General features: G+C 41.9%; 1 protein-coding gene across 1 annotated transcript; it reads left to right on the forward strand.

Annotated features, from left to right (window-relative positions):
* Window positions 1-2,077: 2,077 nt before the first annotated feature.
* On the forward strand, window positions 2,078-21,354 carry si:ch211-212o1.2 (uncharacterized protein LOC492735 homolog). The gene is made up of 4 exons (XM_056387169.1): window positions 2,078-2,702; window positions 19,931-20,050; window positions 20,334-20,425; window positions 21,346-21,354. Exons 1-4 carry the CDS (start codon window positions 2,543-2,545, stop codon window positions 21,352-21,354), a joined length of 381 nt encoding a protein of 126 aa, XP_056243144.1. The 5' UTR covers window positions 2,078-2,542.

The raw sequence follows: 21,354 nt of genomic DNA on the forward strand, positions 1-21,354 counted from the left end.
AACAATTAACAGAAAGAAACGCATGAAAAGACAAAAAAAACAAAGATTTTATATTTTCTCTAGTGAAATATTTCTTCAGACATAGGGCACTTTGATCATGTCAACGTTGTGACAACAGAGAAGTCACATCTAATGTATTTCCTGTTACCCGATAATCAATGCTGTAAAAAAAAAAACCTCTAGGTTGTTAGGTGTTATATATCTATATATATATATCTATAATACATAATCACTAAATTTAAATAATGCTTTGCTTAGATAAAACATTTATTTTACAGGAGTGAAATAAGTACAGCAAGTTACAAATTCAGACTTATATTAGATAAGATAGATGTAAGTTCAAGAGTGTAAACAGTAGTCTGTAGCTCCTAGTTGTTTTGGAAAATATTATTGCATAAATATGAAAGGAAAATGTCCAGTATTCTCCAGCCATGATCTGAGCAAATTGTTCCAGCTAATTTGTTAGGCAAAAAACGCCCACTTACACATCCAGCAGACGCAGAGCATTAAACCGTCCCATTGGAGACGTGTCTCTGGCCACCTGATGGATTTAATAACTCCTGGATCAAACAGATATTCAGATCTGGTATGAACACGCCGTGAGACTCGACAATATGGTCCCGCACAGGTCAATACAATGAGATGAAGAGCCTGAGGCTGCATAGATCTGCAGAGTGTTCGTCTTACAGTGGCTTCAGATAAACAGAGTAAGAACTGTGGATTTAGTCCCCCATCACTTACATCAGAAACATGACCAGTCTGAGCAGAAGGAATTATTACAGCAAGAAAATGCTGTTTTAATTTCATATGGGCACCTGCCTATTGTTTTAGAAAGACTGGAAAAACTGTGAATCTACGCTTCAAGTCAATTATTCCTGCTGTGTCCATGAGTTGCAACTGCAAATGGGAATAGGAAAGAAAATGAAAGATTGTCATCATGGTCAAACATTCATAAAATCTATATATTAAGGTGAGTAAGGCAATAGCCCAAATACAATGATAAAGGTGTGCACTCAAAACAAATAAAAATGAATACTGAAATGTCCTCACCAGTCCCTTACTGATAATTCATTATGTTTATTGAAAGTCAAAAAGAAGCCAAAAATAAAAGGTTGACACCTCAGGACGTGTTTCAGTACTGGAACTGCTGAACTCTCTCAAGCGAGGCTTCTGTGTCATTTTGGATCTGTGTTTAACTGTGTTGCTATAACCATATACATTAATATATACATTTGTATAAATTACATTTCAAAAAACTAAATGATCATCTAAGGTTTAAACTTTTCTGTGAGCTCCACTTGCCGTGATTTTTAGGAATGACTACGAGAATGACAGACATGTTTGAATGTATATTTTCTGCAGCCTGCAACCCTCTGTTTCGGCAGTATCCATGTGCAGCTGAGTTTTTGCAGCTGCTGAGACCCTCCCTGCCAGGCGGCTGATGGGTGTGTACCCTTTTCCCGAAACCAGCCATCTGAACAACCACAACATTACAAGAGGGAACTGTTAACCGTTACCTAAATGCAATATCTGTCTGTTGTTGTTGTATTGATTGTGTATTGGTGGAACAGTAAGACTCACAGTAAGTCCTGTGTATAAATCAGTTGGTTTCAAGGTTTTCTGCATCTGCCAAACATCCTGCATGGCTGACCCTTTAAGTGTATGGCCTTCAGGGTCAAAACTGTATTATATTTGTTTTACAAATGATATTGATGTGTAAGTCATACATTTCATTCCACATAATCGAATCGGACAACCATGGTGTAAATTAAGTTTTAACTTTTGTTACATGTTTAATGTCTCTTTTGACCACAAGTCAGGGAGTACTAACCCTGAATTTACAAGGTGCACTTGAAGGCAGCAGAAAAGATGATTCCACTGTTTAAAGTGCATTAAAGTGAACTGCTCTTTCCTATTATTATTTTTTGTTTGGTTCAATGTCTGTAGGTTTTATGTGGAAACAAATAAGCGACACTCACACACACACACGCGCGCGCGTGCGCGCGCGCACACACACACACACACACACACACACACACACACACACACCAGAAACAGATTTTTAGGTACCACTCCACTTCCACTTTTTATCCTGCGTGTAAGATGCAGACGGTCCCTACAGTTGACGTGACAGTTAAACTGGACGCAGAAGTAAAGTTTGTTTGGCAATTTCCGTGTAATAGGCGCCATACAACAGAAAGTCCCGCGCTCTCCATGCAGACACATGTGCAAGTTGTTCCTCAGCGTTGTGAAGTGTGACGGTTCATCACATGAGTTCATCACACTTTAAAACCCTGTGAAATAGGTCTGTGTGTCAGCGCAGCTCCGTCCGTGTATTTCCGGGTGGTGCGAGGCTGCTCCGGTACATCCCAGCTAGCATCGGTTGGTTCAGCCTCCCTCCTCCGTTCAGCCTCAACAACCGCCACCGGAGACCGGGACACAAACAAAACCAACCAGTCATTAACCGAGACAGATCTATAATTGATGTGTTGTAGCTGAAAGTCAAAGCGGGGGGCAGCAGGGCGGGCAGCGGACAGGAATTATGGCGGCGTCGCTTCTCTCCGAGACCGACATCAGGCACCGGTCCATGGCGGAGGAGGATCCGAACGGCAATGAGCACGGGGCGGCTGCACGCAGCGCGGCGCCTCGCTGGGGACCGCAGCACGCCGGTGCTCGACAGCTGGCAAGGCTCTACTCTCCCGGTGAGGACCTATTTATTGTCGTTGTCAGTGATGTTGCTGTTGTCACTTGCTCTGTCGGTAACGGGGCTGAGAATGAGACATGGCATCAGTCGAGGCCTAAAAGCCACAGTGCGACATCAGTGCTGACGGGTGCATTAATGATGATAACAAGGATGGTGATGATTGATTATGATGTAGTCACTTCTGTTTACAAACAGCTAACACTGAGGCTTTAGGCTAACTTAGCAATGGTATGTCATTACTGACTACTTACTGCAAAACCCATGTGGTACTATTTCAGTCATACAGCAGACTACAACCTGCTATTTAACCTGCTGTGAATTATTGCATTAAAGTGTGTGAAGGCCTGGTGTCTACAGCCACCTGTCTGCAGGTGAGCTGTTTCTTATACCTGTTAGACCAGGTTCACACTGTCCAACAACAGGAAGCAAAACAGAAGGCTTTTAACACTGGCTCACTTCCTTGTTATTGCAAGAAAATTATTGATCTTAAACTCAAAGTGGGCCTCCATAGTCAGTTGTACCCAAGGCCTCTGTATACAACAAAAGTACACTCCTGTGCAAAGTTCAACCTCAGTGGAACGAAAGTGAGTGCACCTGTCTTAAAGCGACCTGTGGACACCACAGCTCCCCCAGTTTAGCCTGGGTTGTCTAATGCAACATGGCTCCATATGGTAAGGAAATACCTGAACAAGAAAATAGATTGTGACACTTTGCAAAGATGAGAGAGACGGCAATAGTATCAGTCAGCTATTAATCATAAGCTGAAACACAGTTGCAGCAGGAGGTATGGGAAGATGCACACTACCATTTATAGAAGTTGCAGTGGCTGTTTTTGAACATCCATACTTACAAACCCAAAGCTCAGGTGTCCTCCTGGCCTACAGGTTAGTTCTCCGACCATGCACTGCAATATGTGTCCAGCTGGGGACCTTTGTTGCATGTCGATCCCCATGTCCCCCACCTTAGCTCCTGTCGTTTCTGTTCTGACTCCTATAAATTGTGCCCAAAAAGGAGGAGACTTTGCTAAATAAAGTTATCCAGATTACTAAAGCCTTCGCTGTTTACAATTTTATTGATGCGAGTAGCATCAGGAAACATGATGTGGGTTAAAGCAGGTTGCAGTCCTGTGTTTTCTGGTTTCTTTGGTCGTGTGACCTCTCTGACTTTACACAAAGATTTACTTTTCAAGCAGTACCACTCAGTCTGTAAAAGCTGTTGTTTAATATTAAGTGCTCTGGAGCTCTATTCCTGCTTGGGCATGGAGACAGAAAATATTTTTAAAAGAAAGTCTGTGTGAAAATTGGAGCTCTGGAGTTTGTAAGACATTGTACATTATGGGAAGTGCAGGGTTTAGTCATTTTGGAGCTTGATCTCCACTAGGCACCAAAAGTCAGTATATATCGTCATTTGCTGTATCAATTTTGAAACTTCCTTTTTAATGTCTCTCACATGTTTCCCAGTTTTATGGACATGCAGTAAAATGAAAGTACAATAAAACATAGATTGGGTCTTTAACCTCAATCAAGGACACACATGTTTAAAATGCCCCTAGCATGAAAAACCTTGCAATCAAATACCTCAGGTAAAGAGCCATACTCCCACAGGAGTGATGCCTATGTTTTCTAGATGCTAGTGAAGTTTCTGCCTTTAGCCTGGATATGCATTTAGTCCTAGGACAAAATCAATGTCTGTCACACAGTCTACAGCAGCCGTCCTCAGATACAGTCCTTGGGGTCTGGAGTATTGCTGGTTTTTCTTCTTTACAGTTAGTTTGAATTCATCTGGTGTCCCAGTCTAAATAAGTCTCTGATTAGACGTCGAGAACGAAAACTGCCAGGTAGAATAAGAAATAAGCAGCAGTCTGGACCCTGGAGACTACATTTTAGGATCGCTGGTGCACAGGCTACGGATAGTTTCATAAAATGACAGTGGTTGTTATTGGAGACAGAATTGCCTTGTTTTTTAAGCTCGGCCTCTTCACACAGTGTTAGTGTAAATAAACAGCCTATCACCAGCATTATTAGATCTTGGTCCAAGCATGCTGCATGCTTATTGGCTCACTGAGATTTACTCATTTCCTCCTTAGGTATTGAAATTTGGTATCGAATGACAAAGTATTTTTTGATCCTTGATAATATCAAACCAATTTGGTCGGGCTTTAAAAGTATTGAAGTTTGTTACTCAGCCCTAATCACAGCTCGTCTGTAGTATTTATTAACTTCCATCTGATTTAAATCAAATACGGACTCAAAAGGTTGAAAGGAAGAAACGGCTGTAAGCAATAAGAAAAATGAAGCCATTTCATCACCGACCATACATTGGTTTTGGCATGGCGATGGAAAACACATTGTGCCTCAGACCTTAGCAAAGAAAACCTGTCTGACCAGTTGTGCATCAAGCTGGACTGTGCCACGTTTCTGCTTGACCATCTGCCCTGCTTCTCACTTCACTGAGCATTTTAATTGCCTCTAGTCGAGCCATGTTGGCCACTTGTTAACACTTCTTAAAATAGGAATGCCGATCAGAGAAAAGAAAGGTTTGCACCACATTATTGTGAAGTTCATATGAGGGAACAACACGTGTCACCAGGTTGGCACTTGAATGCAAAGCCCTTACAGCACTGTGAGTGTGTTCATGTTCACAAGCCACCGACCCTGGCACTGTGCGCACCTCGACTCGACCCACTGAGCTGAAAAGGATCTTCTGACTTGACTGGTGACCGAAGACTTTTAAAATCGTTATTTTTTGTTTAACCTCTGTTAGTTGCAGCCCGTCACAGAACAAACCCTTCACTTCAGTGGAAGCTGGTGAGACTGGTGTTCCTGTTTTTACACTCTGTGAATAAAAGAGTCACCTTCGTCATTAATGGAATTGGATCTACACTATTATTCAGTGACAGTACATTAGAGAGATAACCATCTCCACTCTGGCATTTGCAAACAGACAAGCGTACATAGGTGGAGATGCGTACACACACACACACACACACACACACACACACACACACACACACACACACACACACACACACACACACACACACACACACACACACACGAGCTGATGATGGGAAGCGAGATGCTGGACCAGAAACAACAGGTTCTGTGTTTGTTTGGAGGTGTGTTTTCATTTATTCATAGATCACACCATTAATTAATCAGCATTGGCACTAACAGGATTACATATATAAACATTTTAAAACCGGTATTTTAAGTACTGGTTAATTAAAATGGCAGCAATGTACGATTAGCCCAGGTTAAAGATGAAACATCCGCTAGTTAAGTGTCAGACTGCTGTGCTCATGCTTGAATTGAATGCATTTACAAACAGCAGTGCTGTCATATGTCAATTTAGATGTCAATGTAGAAGTATTATCTTATAAAATGAGGCTTCATGTGCCATTTAAAGGATGAAACGTGCAGGAACTGTTAATTTAGCTAGTCCCTAACTTTACCTGTTTGTTGGACAGGAAGTTAGAATAATGTTTCAGAGTTTTTAAGCTGAAAGCAGCTTCCTGCAGCGGCTGAAAACATGGATGATGAGAGTGCAGAGAGTAAATTTAAAACAGCAAAGTTTCCAGCTGTAATATCAAAACAATGAGATGAAAGACAGTAAAACTCTCCACAGAGCTGAGGGGAACCACAGAGATGGGTGATAATTGTCTGTGGGTTCATCTCTATCATTAAATGTTCACATTACATGTTACATGTTTACATGTACACATTTGATTCCAAAAAAATGTTATGGTGCAGCTTTAACCTCATTACGGTTCATCAAATCAAACTTTTAAAACATTGAAATATTATTATTATTATAAATATATTAATATTATAATATACTGAATGAGAAGGATGCTGATGTGAACCTCGGTCATGTTTACTTTGCTAGTCTGTTGTTGTTGAGTGTTGTGCTGTTTGATAGTTAAGAGGATCACACATGCATTTGGGGTCCTGACACTTTATCCCCTGTCACTTAGTGGCCGCGGAGCTTAGTTAGCAGACCGACACTGGGTAAAAATAGCCCAGACAAGGCCGTCATATAGGCAGCATTCTGACGCAACACAGACGCTGCTGCTCAACTCCAAACTGGATGTGTTACTCAATCATGCTCTAGCACTGAAGTTTCCGCGCGGTCACTGAACCTGAAATGTTGGTGAAGCCTTATTTAGTGGTTGTTCTTCTAATGCCGGGGACAGGAAGTAAAATATAGCAGTTAGTTCAGTATTTTCCTCTTGTGAAGTTTGCAGTGCTGTTGACTCAATTTCAGTATAGACCTAAAGAACAGGTTGACTCGAGGATAAATCAGACTTTTCTGAAGCCTTTCTGGTTGTCTGTCATTTGTCATTTGAAAAACACAAATCTCCGACCTCCCTGTCCTCTGCCTCCACTTCCTCAGACCCCGCTGGTTGTCCTCCCTCTTGCACAACCTCCTCTGCTTAACCCTTTAACCTGAGCCTGTTGTTTACGTTCATCATGATAATGTCCGGTGCTTTGTTACATGTGAATGAGACCTGAGGTAGTTGGATATGGTTAGCGATGACAGTGATGTGCTGCACTCCTCTCTCTTTGACTCGTCCTCCTGCACTCATCAGACAGCGCAGGTGTCATGTGTTTTGAAGGAGTGACTGGGATTTTTTACAGTTGGATACTTTCAAAATGATTTTACTCTTGCTGGTTTGTGCAAAGTTTCCTACCCCAGCTTTAATCCTAATCTTGCTCCGAAAACATATCTTCAAAAACAAGGTAAAGCTTATGCTCAATCAGCTTTTTGTTCTGAATGTGGTCCGACATACTGTAAAAACAACATTTTCTACCAAAGTTGGACTGGCATGTATAAATAAACACATATAGTATTCTAGTGGCATTGCACATTTTTAGTTTCAAATGAATTCTAGCTTTTGGTTTACAGCAGATCTTTTTTAACAATAAAAAATACAAAAACATACATTTCTGATAACTCATGGAGTATTTTATTTTCATCAAGTTTTCGATAATGCGACTGCACCAGTCAGTTGTAAATAACAGTTTATTTTCAGAGGTTTTCTTTTTGTCCAAGAGTCACAAACTACAAGTTCTGCCAGTGAAGTTCTGCCACAATGGCAGCTGTCAACCACAATACAGTCAATTGTCATATTGGATAAACCTATTCAGTGCACTAAGAAAACATGTATCCTGGCTTTAATACTAGAAAAGAACATGGTTGTGTGTGACTTTGTGTTTTCACCAGGTAAATCTCCAAATGACTTATAAGCTTTCCCTCATTTCAGCCAAAGGGCACAGCAGGCTGCAAGTGGAAGATATGCTCAGCAACGCTAACAATGCTGCCGAACCATTTCATGAAAACTTAAAAGCAAAAATGTTTCCCACATGCTGACAAGTGTCTGTTAAAGAAAAATAAACAGCTAAAACTTCAAAATGTCAAAGTGTCCATTTCAGGGAGCACCACGCTGTTATGTGCTTAGTTGTTTGGGTCCGGTTCAGTGCTAGTATGAGGTAAATCTAAATAGCAGTTTGGCTTGTTAGAGTTTGGAGAAGTTAGATGAGGCGTTGGCAATGCTCCATAGAGCTAAACATGGGCTCATTACAGCAAAGCTAGGATGGACAAACAGCTGGATACGTCTCCTTCCCCCTCTGTTTCTGCGTCTCTCCATTTCTCTCACAGATTCTCTATTCATCCCCTCGTCTCTCTTCAGTCCTCCCATATGTCTGAAGTGTCACGGTCTGCTGACTGCCTCTCCTCTCCCCTCTCCTCTCTTCTCCTCTCATGTAATCTCACATCGTTTCCCTTCTGCTCTCTACATTTTGCAAGATATCCAACTCTAATTACACGAGCAACATGTGTGTTTGTCTCTGTCTGTCTGTTAGTGTGTATGTGAATCTATCATTTTATGTGTGTGTGTGTGTGTGTGTGTGTGTGTGTCTGAATGCTCCAGGGTACGTGTTGTGTGCGGGTGTGTGTGATCTTGAGTTACCCTGTAGGATCTGTTGTCAGTGCCTGTAAGCGATCTTCAACCTCACTCAGCTCATCTGACAACTCGCATGTCAACCTGCTCCCATTAAACACACATGAAGACATTCTGCAGCACAGGAACTTCATTCTACACGAAAAATATATGATTTTTTTTTTTTTGGTGACAGTGAACCAACTTTTTGGTTAATTGACTGACTTGCGCAGCAGGGAATTTGTTAGTACTTTCCCTTCAATGTTTTTAGGGGAAGTGGTGAAACACTAAATGTTGGTTGATTAGAAAAACTAGATTGCAAACACTGGTTGCACTGATTCTGCTTTTTTAGAGAAGTCATGTCCACAGAAACCTATAAATATCCTGTATTTTAGTCTTTATCAGCGTCATTGCTGTGAGTTGAGTATATCCACAGCCACCACGGGCAGGTTATTTCTCAGCTCACTATAGTTTTATCTGAGCAATGCAAAGTAGACCAGATATCACTTTAGGAAAGGGTGTAAATCACTGTGAGTGTACAGTACTAGGATGAAGTATACTTCCTCCTTAAGTATATTACATAACTTGAAGCCTTGTATTCATCTTAAAATGTTGAGTATTTAACCATCCATGAATCTAGACAGTCAGTCTGAGTCTAATTTTCTTTGTACCAGAGTTGAGATTTGCCGAAAGCTTTTTACCCATCGGCTGTGGACTTGATACCATAACAAGAGAAGCAGGGCAAGGTCATTGAGGTCGGTCAAATTTGAAAGAGGACAAAGTTAAGGAAAGCGAAAAAGGAAAAAACAGTCGCTGCGACAGACGCATGTTTCAAAGGGGTTTAACTGTGTTTTGTTGGGCGCTGGATAGGAAAATCACAACTGTGTTGCTCTGAAGTTAGCAAAGACTTGTGTGTTTATCTTTGTGCTGGGTGTAAAATATGGCCCTAAGAGTTTTTACCAACATCCGATTACAAATAATTTAATCAATAATTTCAGCCAGATGTAGTTCGTGGTTACAGCATGTGTAACATTGTGTATGACCTTGTGTTGCTGTATACTATCAAATACTTTCACATCTTAATCAAATATTCATGTGTGCAGAGAAAAAAAAATCCCTGCAATGCAAATTCATATTTTGTTGACCCCCAGGAATCCTGTACTGTTGACTCCCCACTAGTCAGGCTGATTAGTGTCCGGGGGTGAAGACATAAAGAGCAGACTTGATTTTCAGAAATAAATGTTTCTGTGCTGCAGAGAAGTGACAGGTCTCAGCTCTGAAATATGACTGACCTGAATTTGTCCATTGAAGACAAGCAGCTGTGACTTACTCACTTCTCATATGTGACAGTTGACATGTTCTCTCTCTCTGTCTCTCTCTCTATCTCTGTCTCTCTCTCACACACACACACACACACTCTCACACACACACACACACACACACACACTCACACAGCACTAGACTCCCTGAACTGCTGACCCCAGGGTCATAAAGGTCAGGGGTCAGAAACCATTTGTGCATGTGTGTTGGGCCCTGAGAGTCACACGGGCTGTACTTGGCTTTGACCTCTGTGTGTGTCAGTGTGTGTTCTTGTGACCTCACTGTGCATATGGCCACTGTGGGTCAGAGTGGAGTACTATAGTAGAGTCAGCAGAATCACATCATTAAACTGCTCCATTCAGCTCCTGTATACACTTGTTTCTGTGTGTGTCTATTATATAAAAAAGAATAAAAACAGTAGAGAAGAACACCCTTTCCATGAACATTTTATTCCCAAGATGTGTAAACACTATTGGTATTCACCAAGAACAAAAGGGATATGTGTGTATATGTGTTTGTTGGAGTGTTAACAAGGAAATTAATTGCTATAAACTGGCTCATCTATAGTGCAGGATGTAGAAAACAGAAATGAAAGTGCATATTTTTGTTTTAAATTTTGCTTTAGAAATATTTGAATTTGAATACATATTTGATTTAACATGCAGACATGAAAAACCTGGAAATATAAGCAGTCAGGTATTTCTTGGTTGCCTCAAACATAAATTATTACAATTTTACAATGTTGCATATCCATCACACTAGCTTTTTGCTGGGCTTGACTTTGTGCTGGAGATCCAGCAGATTGATTCAGTTTGAATGTTTTTTGGAGGAGGTTAGTCAAAATGATTTCAATTGGATTAAAATGAAAAATACATGTTTTTTGGTTTGATTTTTTTGGCTGATGCTGTATCTGTAAGTTCAGCCACTGTGGATCATGTTACCGCTGCCGGAAACCTAAAATCCATAACTTCCTTATCCACTACATACGTAAGGGATAATATCAGAGTATCATCCTGCTTATTAAAAATATCACTTGCTCATGTCCTTATATAACTAACTTTGATCTTTTTTAGAATCATAAATATAGTTCCTGAGCCTCACAATTACTGCCAATTGTGTTGCTAGGCAACATGTAGCTAAACAGGAAGAAGTTCACAGGCTGAGCCAGTGTTGGCCACTAGTGGAAGGGCCTATTCAGAGAAGTGCTGCCCACACTGGAGGCTGACAAGAGAGGGAGAGAGGACTTTAACAGGTGATCCTGTTTTTCACATCAATCTCCACAACAACAACAAAAAACAAAACACATACATCCTTCACAATGTCCCTCTGCCCTATGGAAATGCTACAAGTTGTATTCTTCTGTTGAAATCCAAGTTTCTCCCCAAAGCATCTCTGTGTGAGCAGCCTGTACTCCTGCAGGGGACAGTGCAGTGTGCACACAGCTGCATGAGGCTCACTCTTGTTGAACTGTGACATATTTACTGGACAAAGTGGATTACAATACTGTGTTCAGTGCATATCATACAGCACAGGTAACGTAACTGAGGTTAAGTAGAGCGCAGTCAGCTCTGTTGTCTCCAAGCTTCATGTGGCACCATTTCCTCCACTCGACCCCAAGGTACACACACACACACACACACACACACACACACACTAATATTATTATTATTATTATTATTATTATTAATAATAAGATAAAGTTAATACAAAGCCCTCAGCCAATCAGAATCAGAGAATTTACAGTTGCCAGGGAATAAAGAGTGTTATGACCTGACTCTAAAGTGAGCCACTTAAAATGTTGCTGGGGTTTTTTTTTGTTTGTTTGAATGTACTTTTTCATTGGAAAAAATGAGAATTCAGCTCAGTTATAACCATAACAAGTAAATAATGAGGATTTTTCAACAATAAATCATATTAGAAACATTTGCTCAGGAGTTGGAAGACACAGGTTGCTTTTCTATTCCCTGAATAGAGAAATATAATGGGTATGATTTATATAAAGACACAGACAAAGATAATGCACAGTACACACACACTGCACACAGGCGCTCACACACCATCCATCTGTGGCTTTAGGCGAGCCTTCTAGGCAGGATTTTACCATTGACCTTGACCAACGCAAGAGAGGAGCAGGGAACGCTGTGCATGTTCAGAGATGAGCTGTGTGTGTGTGTGTGTGTGTGTGTGTGTGTAATTATCCTTATGAGGGCCGCAGATGAATATGGTGGTAGCAGAAAGCCCAGGAGATGACGGGATGGCATACAGCACACACACTCACACACAAAGGAACACACACACATGATGGGATCTGTCCATCCTTTTTTTGTGTCTCCACAGGGGAGGAAGGCTGGAGCAGGGCCTACTTACACTGGCTCTCATGTGGGTTAAAATGTCTGTGTGTGTGTGTGTGTGTGTGTGTGTGTGTTATTGTGCCTGGATATATGCATCTGTTTGTCTGCGTGTGTGTGTGTGTGTGTGTGTGTGAGGCATTGTGTCGGTATGCCGTTGTTGAATCTCATTTGCCACATTCCTCTCTTTGTTGCTGTTGAATCTACAGGGTAATGGATTTATTACGTTTGTCTGGCAGGAGTGTGTGTGCGTGTGTGTGTGTGTGTGTGTGTGTGTGTGCGTGCGTGCACATCCACATAGAGACATACATATTGTGTTTGTGCCTGTGTCTGTGTATCGTTTCTTCATCTGTGGTATTTGTACTTTGCGTTGATGTTGGTTTTGTGTGTATGTGTGTGCCAGTGAGTGAGTGGGCGAGTGTGTGTTTGCTTGCGTCCCTGTGTTTTGTACTATTATTGTGTGTGTGTGTGTGTGTGTGTGTGTGTGTGTGTCCCAGGTTCTGTGGTCCGCTGAGATCAGATGAAAGGAAAGAGGCCTGTGACTGATCCACTTCTGAACAAGGGAATTCGACCTCCCCTCTCTCTCCCCCTTCTTTCTCTCTCTCACCCTCTTTGTGTCTCTCTACCTCTCTCTCTCACCCGATCTTTCCTTTTTACTGTCATTCCCTCTCAGTGTCTCTCTCCCTTGTCTCTCTCTGTCTCCCCCTCTTTCATTCTCTTTCTCTCTGAGCATGTGACCCACTTTTACCACCCACATCACTCTCTCTCCCTCTCTCTCCCCAAGTCCCATCTGAAGACAGTCTACTGAGAGCAAACCAGGGGACGCAGAAAGAGACAGAGAATAAAAAGAGTAGCAGAGCTGTCTGCCTGCTGCTCGCACATACATTATCACCCTCTGTGATTTGGTGTGTTAGCAGTCTTTACATCAGTGTGAATAAGTGTTTGTAAATGGAGTTTTTATGACAGGCGGCGTGAAGGTGATGGAAAAAGGAGAAGAGAAAGCGAGAAAAGGCGTGGCCGAGGCGTGCTGGCAGCTCTGACTCGGCCTTTGAGCCGCTGTCAGGCTGCTGTTCAGAGTGTGTGAGTTTCTTTTTGTCAAAGACTCTGTAGGTGGTTTTTCAGCGTGCGAGTTCGGCTGGCTCGCTTCTTGTTTGCTGTTTTTGTGTTCTCGCCTTTGGTTTTGTCCCTCGCTGTGTGTATGTGTTCACTTGATTGGTCGTAACAGAATCAAAAAGAGGAATCTTTTTTCCTTACCACTTTAACATGGGAATATGTTGTATGTGTCGGAGACGCAATGACGGTTTATAGTTTAATACACAGGCACATGGCACGGCACAGGGGCGACAGGTCATTTACTATGTGGAACATAGTTGCAGAGACCCAGTAAAGCATCGACCCACCTCAAGTCAGTTCACCCATCTTTTTATTCGCAGATAGACTCTTGCCTCCTTGTTGAAAAGTGACACACTGACATTCATCTGTGCATCTTTACAAAGTATATGTAGGACTCACAGTCACAGGGGCAGCTGGTAGCTAACACGATGGTAATCTGGGAACATGCTGACGCTATTCCGTAACGATGGCATGAAGTACTGAACGGTGGAATAAAAGTTAGCTTGGCTGCTCAGACGACAGTGAGTGCACACAGTTTATGTGAAAAAGGTTTGTGCACCTTTGACTCATAGCTGTGGGTAAACCAGGCCTTTTGTGGATCTGTTGATACTCACAGGAGGTTAAATGAAAGTAGCTGGTGTAACAACTCTCTGTCATGAAGCCTGTCAACAACACAAATTTGAATGAACTGACATATGTTGGTGTGACCAGGCCTTTACATGATTAAATTTAACTTTTTTTTCTTGATTTACATTAAATAATCATATAAGCCAAAATCAGGTAAGTACCCCATCATACAAGCTTTTAAGAAAATACATTTTTTAGAGCTTTTAAGGTTTAAGGTGAAGGTCGAGGCTTTTATTGTCTCCTGAAGGAGAAAATCGTCTTGACTTGAAGGAGTTGTTCCACGTCACAAAAGACACTTGTAAATAAATACATTTTTAAAAAGAAAGAAAAACACACAAAAGAAAAAAAGAAAATTCAAACATATCCCTCAACCAGATAAAACATATTGATAAATAAAAAAATGATGGTCTCTTGTGGCCGAATCACCCACTATAATGGCCAGTAACTTTCTGTGACAACATCACTCGTTTAGACATGTACAGTGTACAACATGCACGTGTACAGTGCTACACTGTGTTTGACTGTGAGCCAAGCTGGGATCACATCAGCCATGACCCTGCCTGACGTTCTGACCCATGCGCACTCGGTATTCATCACTACATCCTTACATGAGTACTCAGTATGGCACCCGTCTTTGAACTTGGCCTTCATTTTGGTCATAACTACACATCTGTAAAGTTTTGTGACTGTGTCTTGCACAGTTGTGACGCTATCGCAGTGACAATCTGTCTACAGACAGACAGAGTAATAAAAATAGCCTTTGTGCTAGTTCTCACCACAGTAGCTGTCTTCTGGACCACATATTGCCAAGATGACACACACACAGACTCACAAGGTGAAAACACTACCAGCCACACACAGTCACAGCTGGAAATAAAAGCGAATCAATGGCTCTGTGTCAAACAAGTTCCTGATTGGCTGCCTGTTACGCTGCTTTACACAAAGCATCGGAGCCTCAGTGTCTCCTCTGCCTGGTCTGTTAACAAGCTTGATGAGCCTCAATCTTCAGTAAAAACACTGTTCACATGTGAAAACATCTTGTGTTGACTCTGGTGTTTATTTCCAAAACGTCCCCAATGAAATACCAGATTATAAGGAAATTGTTAAATCTCTTTTTGCTCTAGTTTGTTTTGGATGAAAGACCAAAACGGAGAGGCAGGAACAGATGTGGTTTCAAGTTTAGCTGGCTTAGTGTGGAAGAAGGCTTGACCTCCGTATATATATTTATATTTTTTTTTAAAAAGGAATCACAGTTATGACTCTTCTCACTGTCTTTTCTAGTGCTGCAGGTTTTGTCTAAATATTTTCTTCATGGGGAGCAGCAAGGAGGAGAAGTGTAACTGTGTAAATGTCGACAGCGCTGGCTGTGGTAAATGTGTTTTGTGTTTGCTGTTAATCTAGGTTAAAACTGCTCATACTCCTTGTTCTGTAGCATGGTTGAGTCCCTCACTCTGTTTCCTTGTTACCTGACAAAACAGCAGAGATAGGTAATGGGGTCTACTCTCTGTCTCCCCTCTCCATTAGGCCATTAGTATTCAGGACGTGTTGCCTGCCTGCCTGCTGCCCGCCACTCATTCCCCAGACAGCGAATCAGCCAGCGTTGATTAATTTCAGCCTATTAGCACCTCTCGTTCCCCTCCCCCGGCTCCGCCCAGGTTAAATCCCCGTGCACACCCGCGTGCACGCTCGCAGGCGGGGGGGTGCTGCTGGGTGAGCGATGGCAGAGAGGTTGCCAGGGAGCCAGTTGTTGTCAGAATGATATTAATGAGTGCGTTGCTCTGGCCCAAAGAGTGTGTGAGTGTGAGTGTGAGTGTGAGTGTGAGTGTGAGTGTGAGTGTGAGTGTGAGTGTGAGTGTGAGTGTGAGTGTGTGTGTGTGTGTGTGTGTGTGTGTGTGTGTGTGTGTGTGTGTGTGTGTGTGTTTATACGCGTTTAAGTATACAGCTTTAATTTTGGTGTTTGTATGCCAAGTGAAGGCGGCTCGTTTGTGTGTGTATTCAAACATAGTAGCATATGTCCCTTCCTACATACATGCTTGTAGAAGCTGTTTTTATGTGTCTGTCTGTAGCTGTATGTGATATCCAGCAATGCCATGGCCTGAGGGACAAGGGCTTATGTGTGTGCGTGTTTGTGTGTGTGTGTGTGTGGTGTGTGTGTGTGTGTGTGTGTGTGTGTGTGTGTGTGTGTATGTGTGTGTGTGTGTGTGTGTGTGTGTGTGTTTGCGCTCTGTGGAGGCCTGTCCTAGTTTCCTTCCCCTCACCAGGGAGCCGGAGGATCCAAGGACTGACGCACATCACCTGACAGCCGCCCCACTGCTCCACGGCCCTGCACCGCGTGTGTGTTTGTGTGTGTGTACGTGACAAAGATGGAGTGTCTGAATTTGTGTATGTGTCAGAGGATGTGCGCGTGTAATAGGGAGAGATATGAGAATGTGTTAGGAAATCCATCAGTTGTAGCATTGTGTTATGTGTGTGAGTGGTCACTAGTATATTTGTGTGTGTGTGTGTGTGTGTGTGTGTGTGTGTGTGTGTGTGTGTGGTTGCAGATGCAGCGAGAATTTGGAGAGAGTGAATTTTGGTGTACTGATCCCTTCAGGTGCATGGGTGTCTCTCTGTGTGTGTGTGTGTGTGTGTGTGTGTGTGTGTGTGTGTGTGTGTGTGTGTGTGTGTGTGTGTGTGTGTGTGTGTGTGTGTGTACACCTTGGGGTCGAGTGGAGGAAATGGTGCCACATGAAGCTTGAAGACAACAGAGCTGACTGCGCTCTACTTACTTAACCTCAGTTACGTTACCTGTGCTGTATGATATGCACTGAACACAGTATTGTAATCCACTTTGTCCAGTAAATATGTCACAGTTCAACAAGAGTGAGCCTCATGCAGCTGTGTGCACACTGCACTGTCCCCTGCAGGAGTACAGGCTGCTCACACAGAGATGCTTTGTGGAGAAACTTGGATTTCAACAGAAGAATACAACTTGTAGCATTTCCATAGGGCAGAGGGACATTGTGAAGGATGTATGTGTTTTGTTTTTTGTTGTTGTTGTGGAGCTTGATGTGAAAAACAGGATCACCTGTTAAAGTCCTCTCTCCCTCTCTTGTCAGCCTCCAGTGTGGGCAGCACTTCTCTGAATGGGCCCTTCCACTAGTGGCCAACGTGTTTAACTCCAGGTTTCTTTGGAAATGATGTTGTCATGCACAGCTCAGGGTGAACATGTTGTTCTCCAGGAATCTAGCGATGGTGTCCAGTTCCTGTACATCAGCGTGCCACAGTAACAGAGGAACAATCTTTCTATTTTTGAATTACATCAGCTTCCCTTTAATGTTGCAAATATCTAATTGTCTTAGTCTTAGTCACACATCTTGTAGGAAACTTTCGAATTTTCCTCCAAATAGATCACTGTACAAATGAATTTATTTTTAATCCAAACAGTGTCTCACCTGGGCTGCATCAAACAGGCTTCATACTGGTTATTTGGGCATAAAATGATGCATATATTTATATTTCAGGCCTGTGCTTAATGATGTCCTGTGAGCAGGACCCATGAATAGCCTGAATTTGCTCAAAGTTAATGTAAGGAAATGAGGGGTTTGAGGTTATGAACAATGAATAAATGTATCATTTATATATCAGGATGCAGCCTTGTAGCTTTTTAATAATGTTCCGGTAACAGGTGCAGGAAATAAGGACCATTGTAGGTTTCCCAGCAGCTGTTTGGACCAAATATTCTTTGACTCCATTCACTCGCTTTGAATCAAGGCAGATTTCTTGTAAACTTGGCTTTTTGCTACATTTTCAGTGACTATTCATTTGTCCTGTTCAGTAACCTCGTGTGCTCAGGCATGCAGGGCTCATACTCTGCGTCAGGAACAGATGTTTTCATCTTCTTGCTCTGTCTGTGAACCAGACGATTACTAATGGGTTGCCTCCTCAACATGTGACGTGGTATCTGTCTAATTACATAGTCCGTGTTGGTAAGTGTAAAATTGATGATATAAATGTCAACATTAACTGTTGCTGTTATACATGTTGAAGCATCTTTCTTTTTGCTTATTTGCAGAGAGAGGACATTAATACAACCCCTATGACTGTATGGTAAATATAAATATGAAGTTACCATCAGAAGGCTGTTAGCTTAGATTAGCACAGAGTCTTGATACAGGGGGACAACTAGCCTGGCTCTTACTAATTAACACGTTATATCTTGTTTTTTCAGTGCATACAAACACTGAGGCGTTTGCCTGGTGCGTTAACGTCCCTGAGTGCCACACAGTTTGCTGGCTGTGGCTTTATACTCACCATACCGTGATACGAGTGGAATCGGTCAAGAAATCAAAAAGCAGCTTTTCGAAAACGTTCCTTTAAACTTTGGGCATCACACAAAATATACTGAATATGTTTTGCCTTGTCCGACCGCTGTCGGGTTTTTTTTGAGTAGCAAAGTCAAACTTATTTAGGAGCTGAACTTCAGTCTACTCTTGAATTATCTGACTCTTCACAACTTTGATACTGTCTATTTTTAGAAGGTTAAGGGTCACATCTGATGATTCGCGAAATATCCATAATCACATATTTTAAATCTCTGGTGACCACTGCAGTCCATACCTTATGAAAGGCTGATGGCATATTCATAGTCACACAAGCCTATAGACACACACACTCTCTGTGTGCTTTATTAAAAAAAAAAAAAAAGCTGTCATGAATATCTTATAGGCTGCTAATGCTGTGTGATACATTAGGATCTGAACACATTAATGTTTTAAAAGCACATTAGATTGGCAATGAAAGAAGGATTAGGAGAAGGGTGGAAGGAGGTCGGAGGAGTGGAAGACAAAGAACAGAAGAAAGTGACTTAAAAACAGAACAAATGGCTGTTTATATTTTAACATTTTATAGTTTATTTCTGTAATTTAGTGAGTTACACTGATGGACATTTCCTGCTTGTACTAACAGGTCAGACAAGGCAGAACAAAAAAGAGGAAATAAAGGGACAATTCAAACAAAATCAAAGTTAATGAAAGATCCTGCAGGATATGGTGCTCTTTGATATTAGATGAGTTACAGATCTGCTGTGTGTGTGTGTGTGTGTGTGTGTGTGTGTGTTGTGTGTGTGTGTGTGTGTGTGTGTGTGTGTGTGTTTTCAATAATTCAGTATCTCTAATCTTCAGGGCTGTATGGCTGAAGGGTTTTGCATTTGACCCTCCCGTCTCTCTCTCTCTCTTAATATTGCTGATGTGTGAGTTCAGAGTATGAGTAGTTTCAGTTAGTCCATCTCCCTCTGTCCTTCAGTTAATACTGCTGACCTATGAGTTTGGTCTTGTCCCTGCAGAGGCCCACCTCCCACCTGAAACACCCTGTGTGTGTGCGTGCATGCGTGTGTGTGCCTGTGTGTGTGTGTGTGCCCGTGCGGGCTTGGTGCTGCGTCAGCTTTGGTGTTTCACATATGAGAGGTCGTGACCCTGCTGCCTGGAATACACTTGTCTTCATCTGACTGATTACATATTAACACCCTGGACACACACACACACACACACACACACACACACACACACACACACACACACACACACACACACACACACACACACACACTCTCTGTCATTGTGGGTGAATGGTCCTTTGACCCCTGGTAAGCAGTTACTTGTTCTCCCAGTGGTGGCAGGGACCTCAACCAGTTCATTAATACAATACATCAGAGCCAAACACCCTCAACTACTTATCATTCCCACTCCCATCCTCAACTTCCTCTCCTTTCCTCTCCTTTGCTCTCCTCTCCTCTCCTCTCCTCTCCTCTCCTCTTCACCTAACAACATAATCTGTATTTTGACGATACTAAGATAAATAAATTTAGTATTTCTGATCGATTGTGTCCTTTATCTTCAGGTAAGCGGCTCCAGGAGTGGGTGTGTGTGATTCTGTGCCTCTTCCTCTTCATCATCAACTTCTCCTTCCTCCTCCTGCACTTCTCCACCGTTCACATCTACAAGATCATCCTTGGCATCGGTGAGAGTCAGAAAACCTGTGATGGTAGAAGAATGACCGAGTTAAGACAAAGCTTCACTTTAAAACTACATATCACAGTCACTGTTCGACTTTTACCTAGAGAAATAATTTTTTTAATAAAAGTTGGGAATCATTTTTCTGAACGGTCCCTCATCATTGTTCCAATCCACATGAGGTTTTTGTAACACTTCTGTAAAAAATTATGTTTTGGTCTTTGCTTACACATCTGCTAAAACATATGTTATTCCTTTTTTCCTCCTCGGTGTCGGTGTTTCTCTGCCAGTCCTAGGAATAGTGACGGCAGACTTTGCGTCGGGGATGGTGCACTGGGGGGCGGACACCTGGGGATCTGTGGACATCCCTGTTATTGGCAAGGTGAGCAAACGTTCTCTACACATATACATACACAGACAGTCTGGCTGCACTGAACAGCTTGTAGCCAGTTCTCAACAATTCACTACAAAGTAAACCCTCCCTTTCCCCTGAAATCCCTATTTGGCCACAGCTGAATTTGCTTATTAATAACAGCACTAGAAATTAGGTCGACATTTTGGAGCTAATGTAGCCTTCTCTCTTGTGTTGGTGCTACAATCAATGGCACCAACACAATGGAGAATATGCCTATTTCAAGTAGTATTTTGGGATGTAGCCTCCGATGGTCACGATCATTTTACATTACAGGCGCTTCATTTGGCGGCTTATGTCTTTTGTAAGGAGAACACTTTTTGCTTCTTGAGATGATCCACCCTTCAGCATATTGTATTTTTTTAGACACATAATTTTCCATTTTTGGACATTTCTTCAAGTAGCTGGGGTTATCGAACCTTTCCACAGAGCCAGGCTGTTTCACCCTGTTGTTTAACTAAGCTAAACTTCGCTTATGTCTAGTTTCATACTTAATGCACAGAAGTGAGAGAGGTATGGATCCTCTCTTGGCAAGAAAGTGAATAAAAATATTTTTCAAAGCAGCAAAGAATTCCTTTGGTAATAATAGCTCTTCTGCTACGACAAAAAAAGTGATGCTTGACAAATAATTAGACGTTAAAACAAAAATAAATGCAAGAAAAAACACACTGACAGTAAAACTAAACATGTAAACATTTTGTACTGCTGCATCAACAAAAGCAATTCAGAATTGAAGAATAAATGTTGAGCTTGAGTTTTAAGAAAGTGTCTTTAAGTATAAAAGGAGGGTTTACTTTGAATTTGTCTGTATCTCAAAAACTGACATCTTCTAAAAGATCTTTCACTTTCTTTAACTGTGATCTAACTTTTCTAACATGTCTTATGTGCAGTGCATATGA

Source organism: Seriola aureovittata, chromosome 10 (assembly GCF_021018895.1).
Source record: "Seriola aureovittata isolate HTS-2021-v1 ecotype China chromosome 10, ASM2101889v1, whole genome shotgun sequence".
In the NCBI taxonomy this organism is placed as follows: Eukaryota; Metazoa; Chordata; class Actinopteri; order Carangiformes; family Carangidae; genus Seriola; species Seriola aureovittata.

Bases quoted from the DNA above. Each gene is read 5' to 3' on its own strand.
- si:ch211-212o1.2 (XM_056387169.1), top strand. From the start codon at position 2,543: ATGGCGGCGTCGCTTCTCTCCGAGACCGACATCAGGCACCGGTCCATG. The intron at 2,703-19,930 runs GTGAGGACCTAT...CTTTATCTTCAG, and splicing joins GGCAAGGCTCTACTCTCCCG to GTAAGCGGCTCCAGGAGTGG. The intron at 20,051-20,333 runs GTGAGAGTCAGA...TTTCTCTGCCAG, and splicing joins CAAGATCATCCTTGGCATCG to TCCTAGGAATAGTGACGGCA.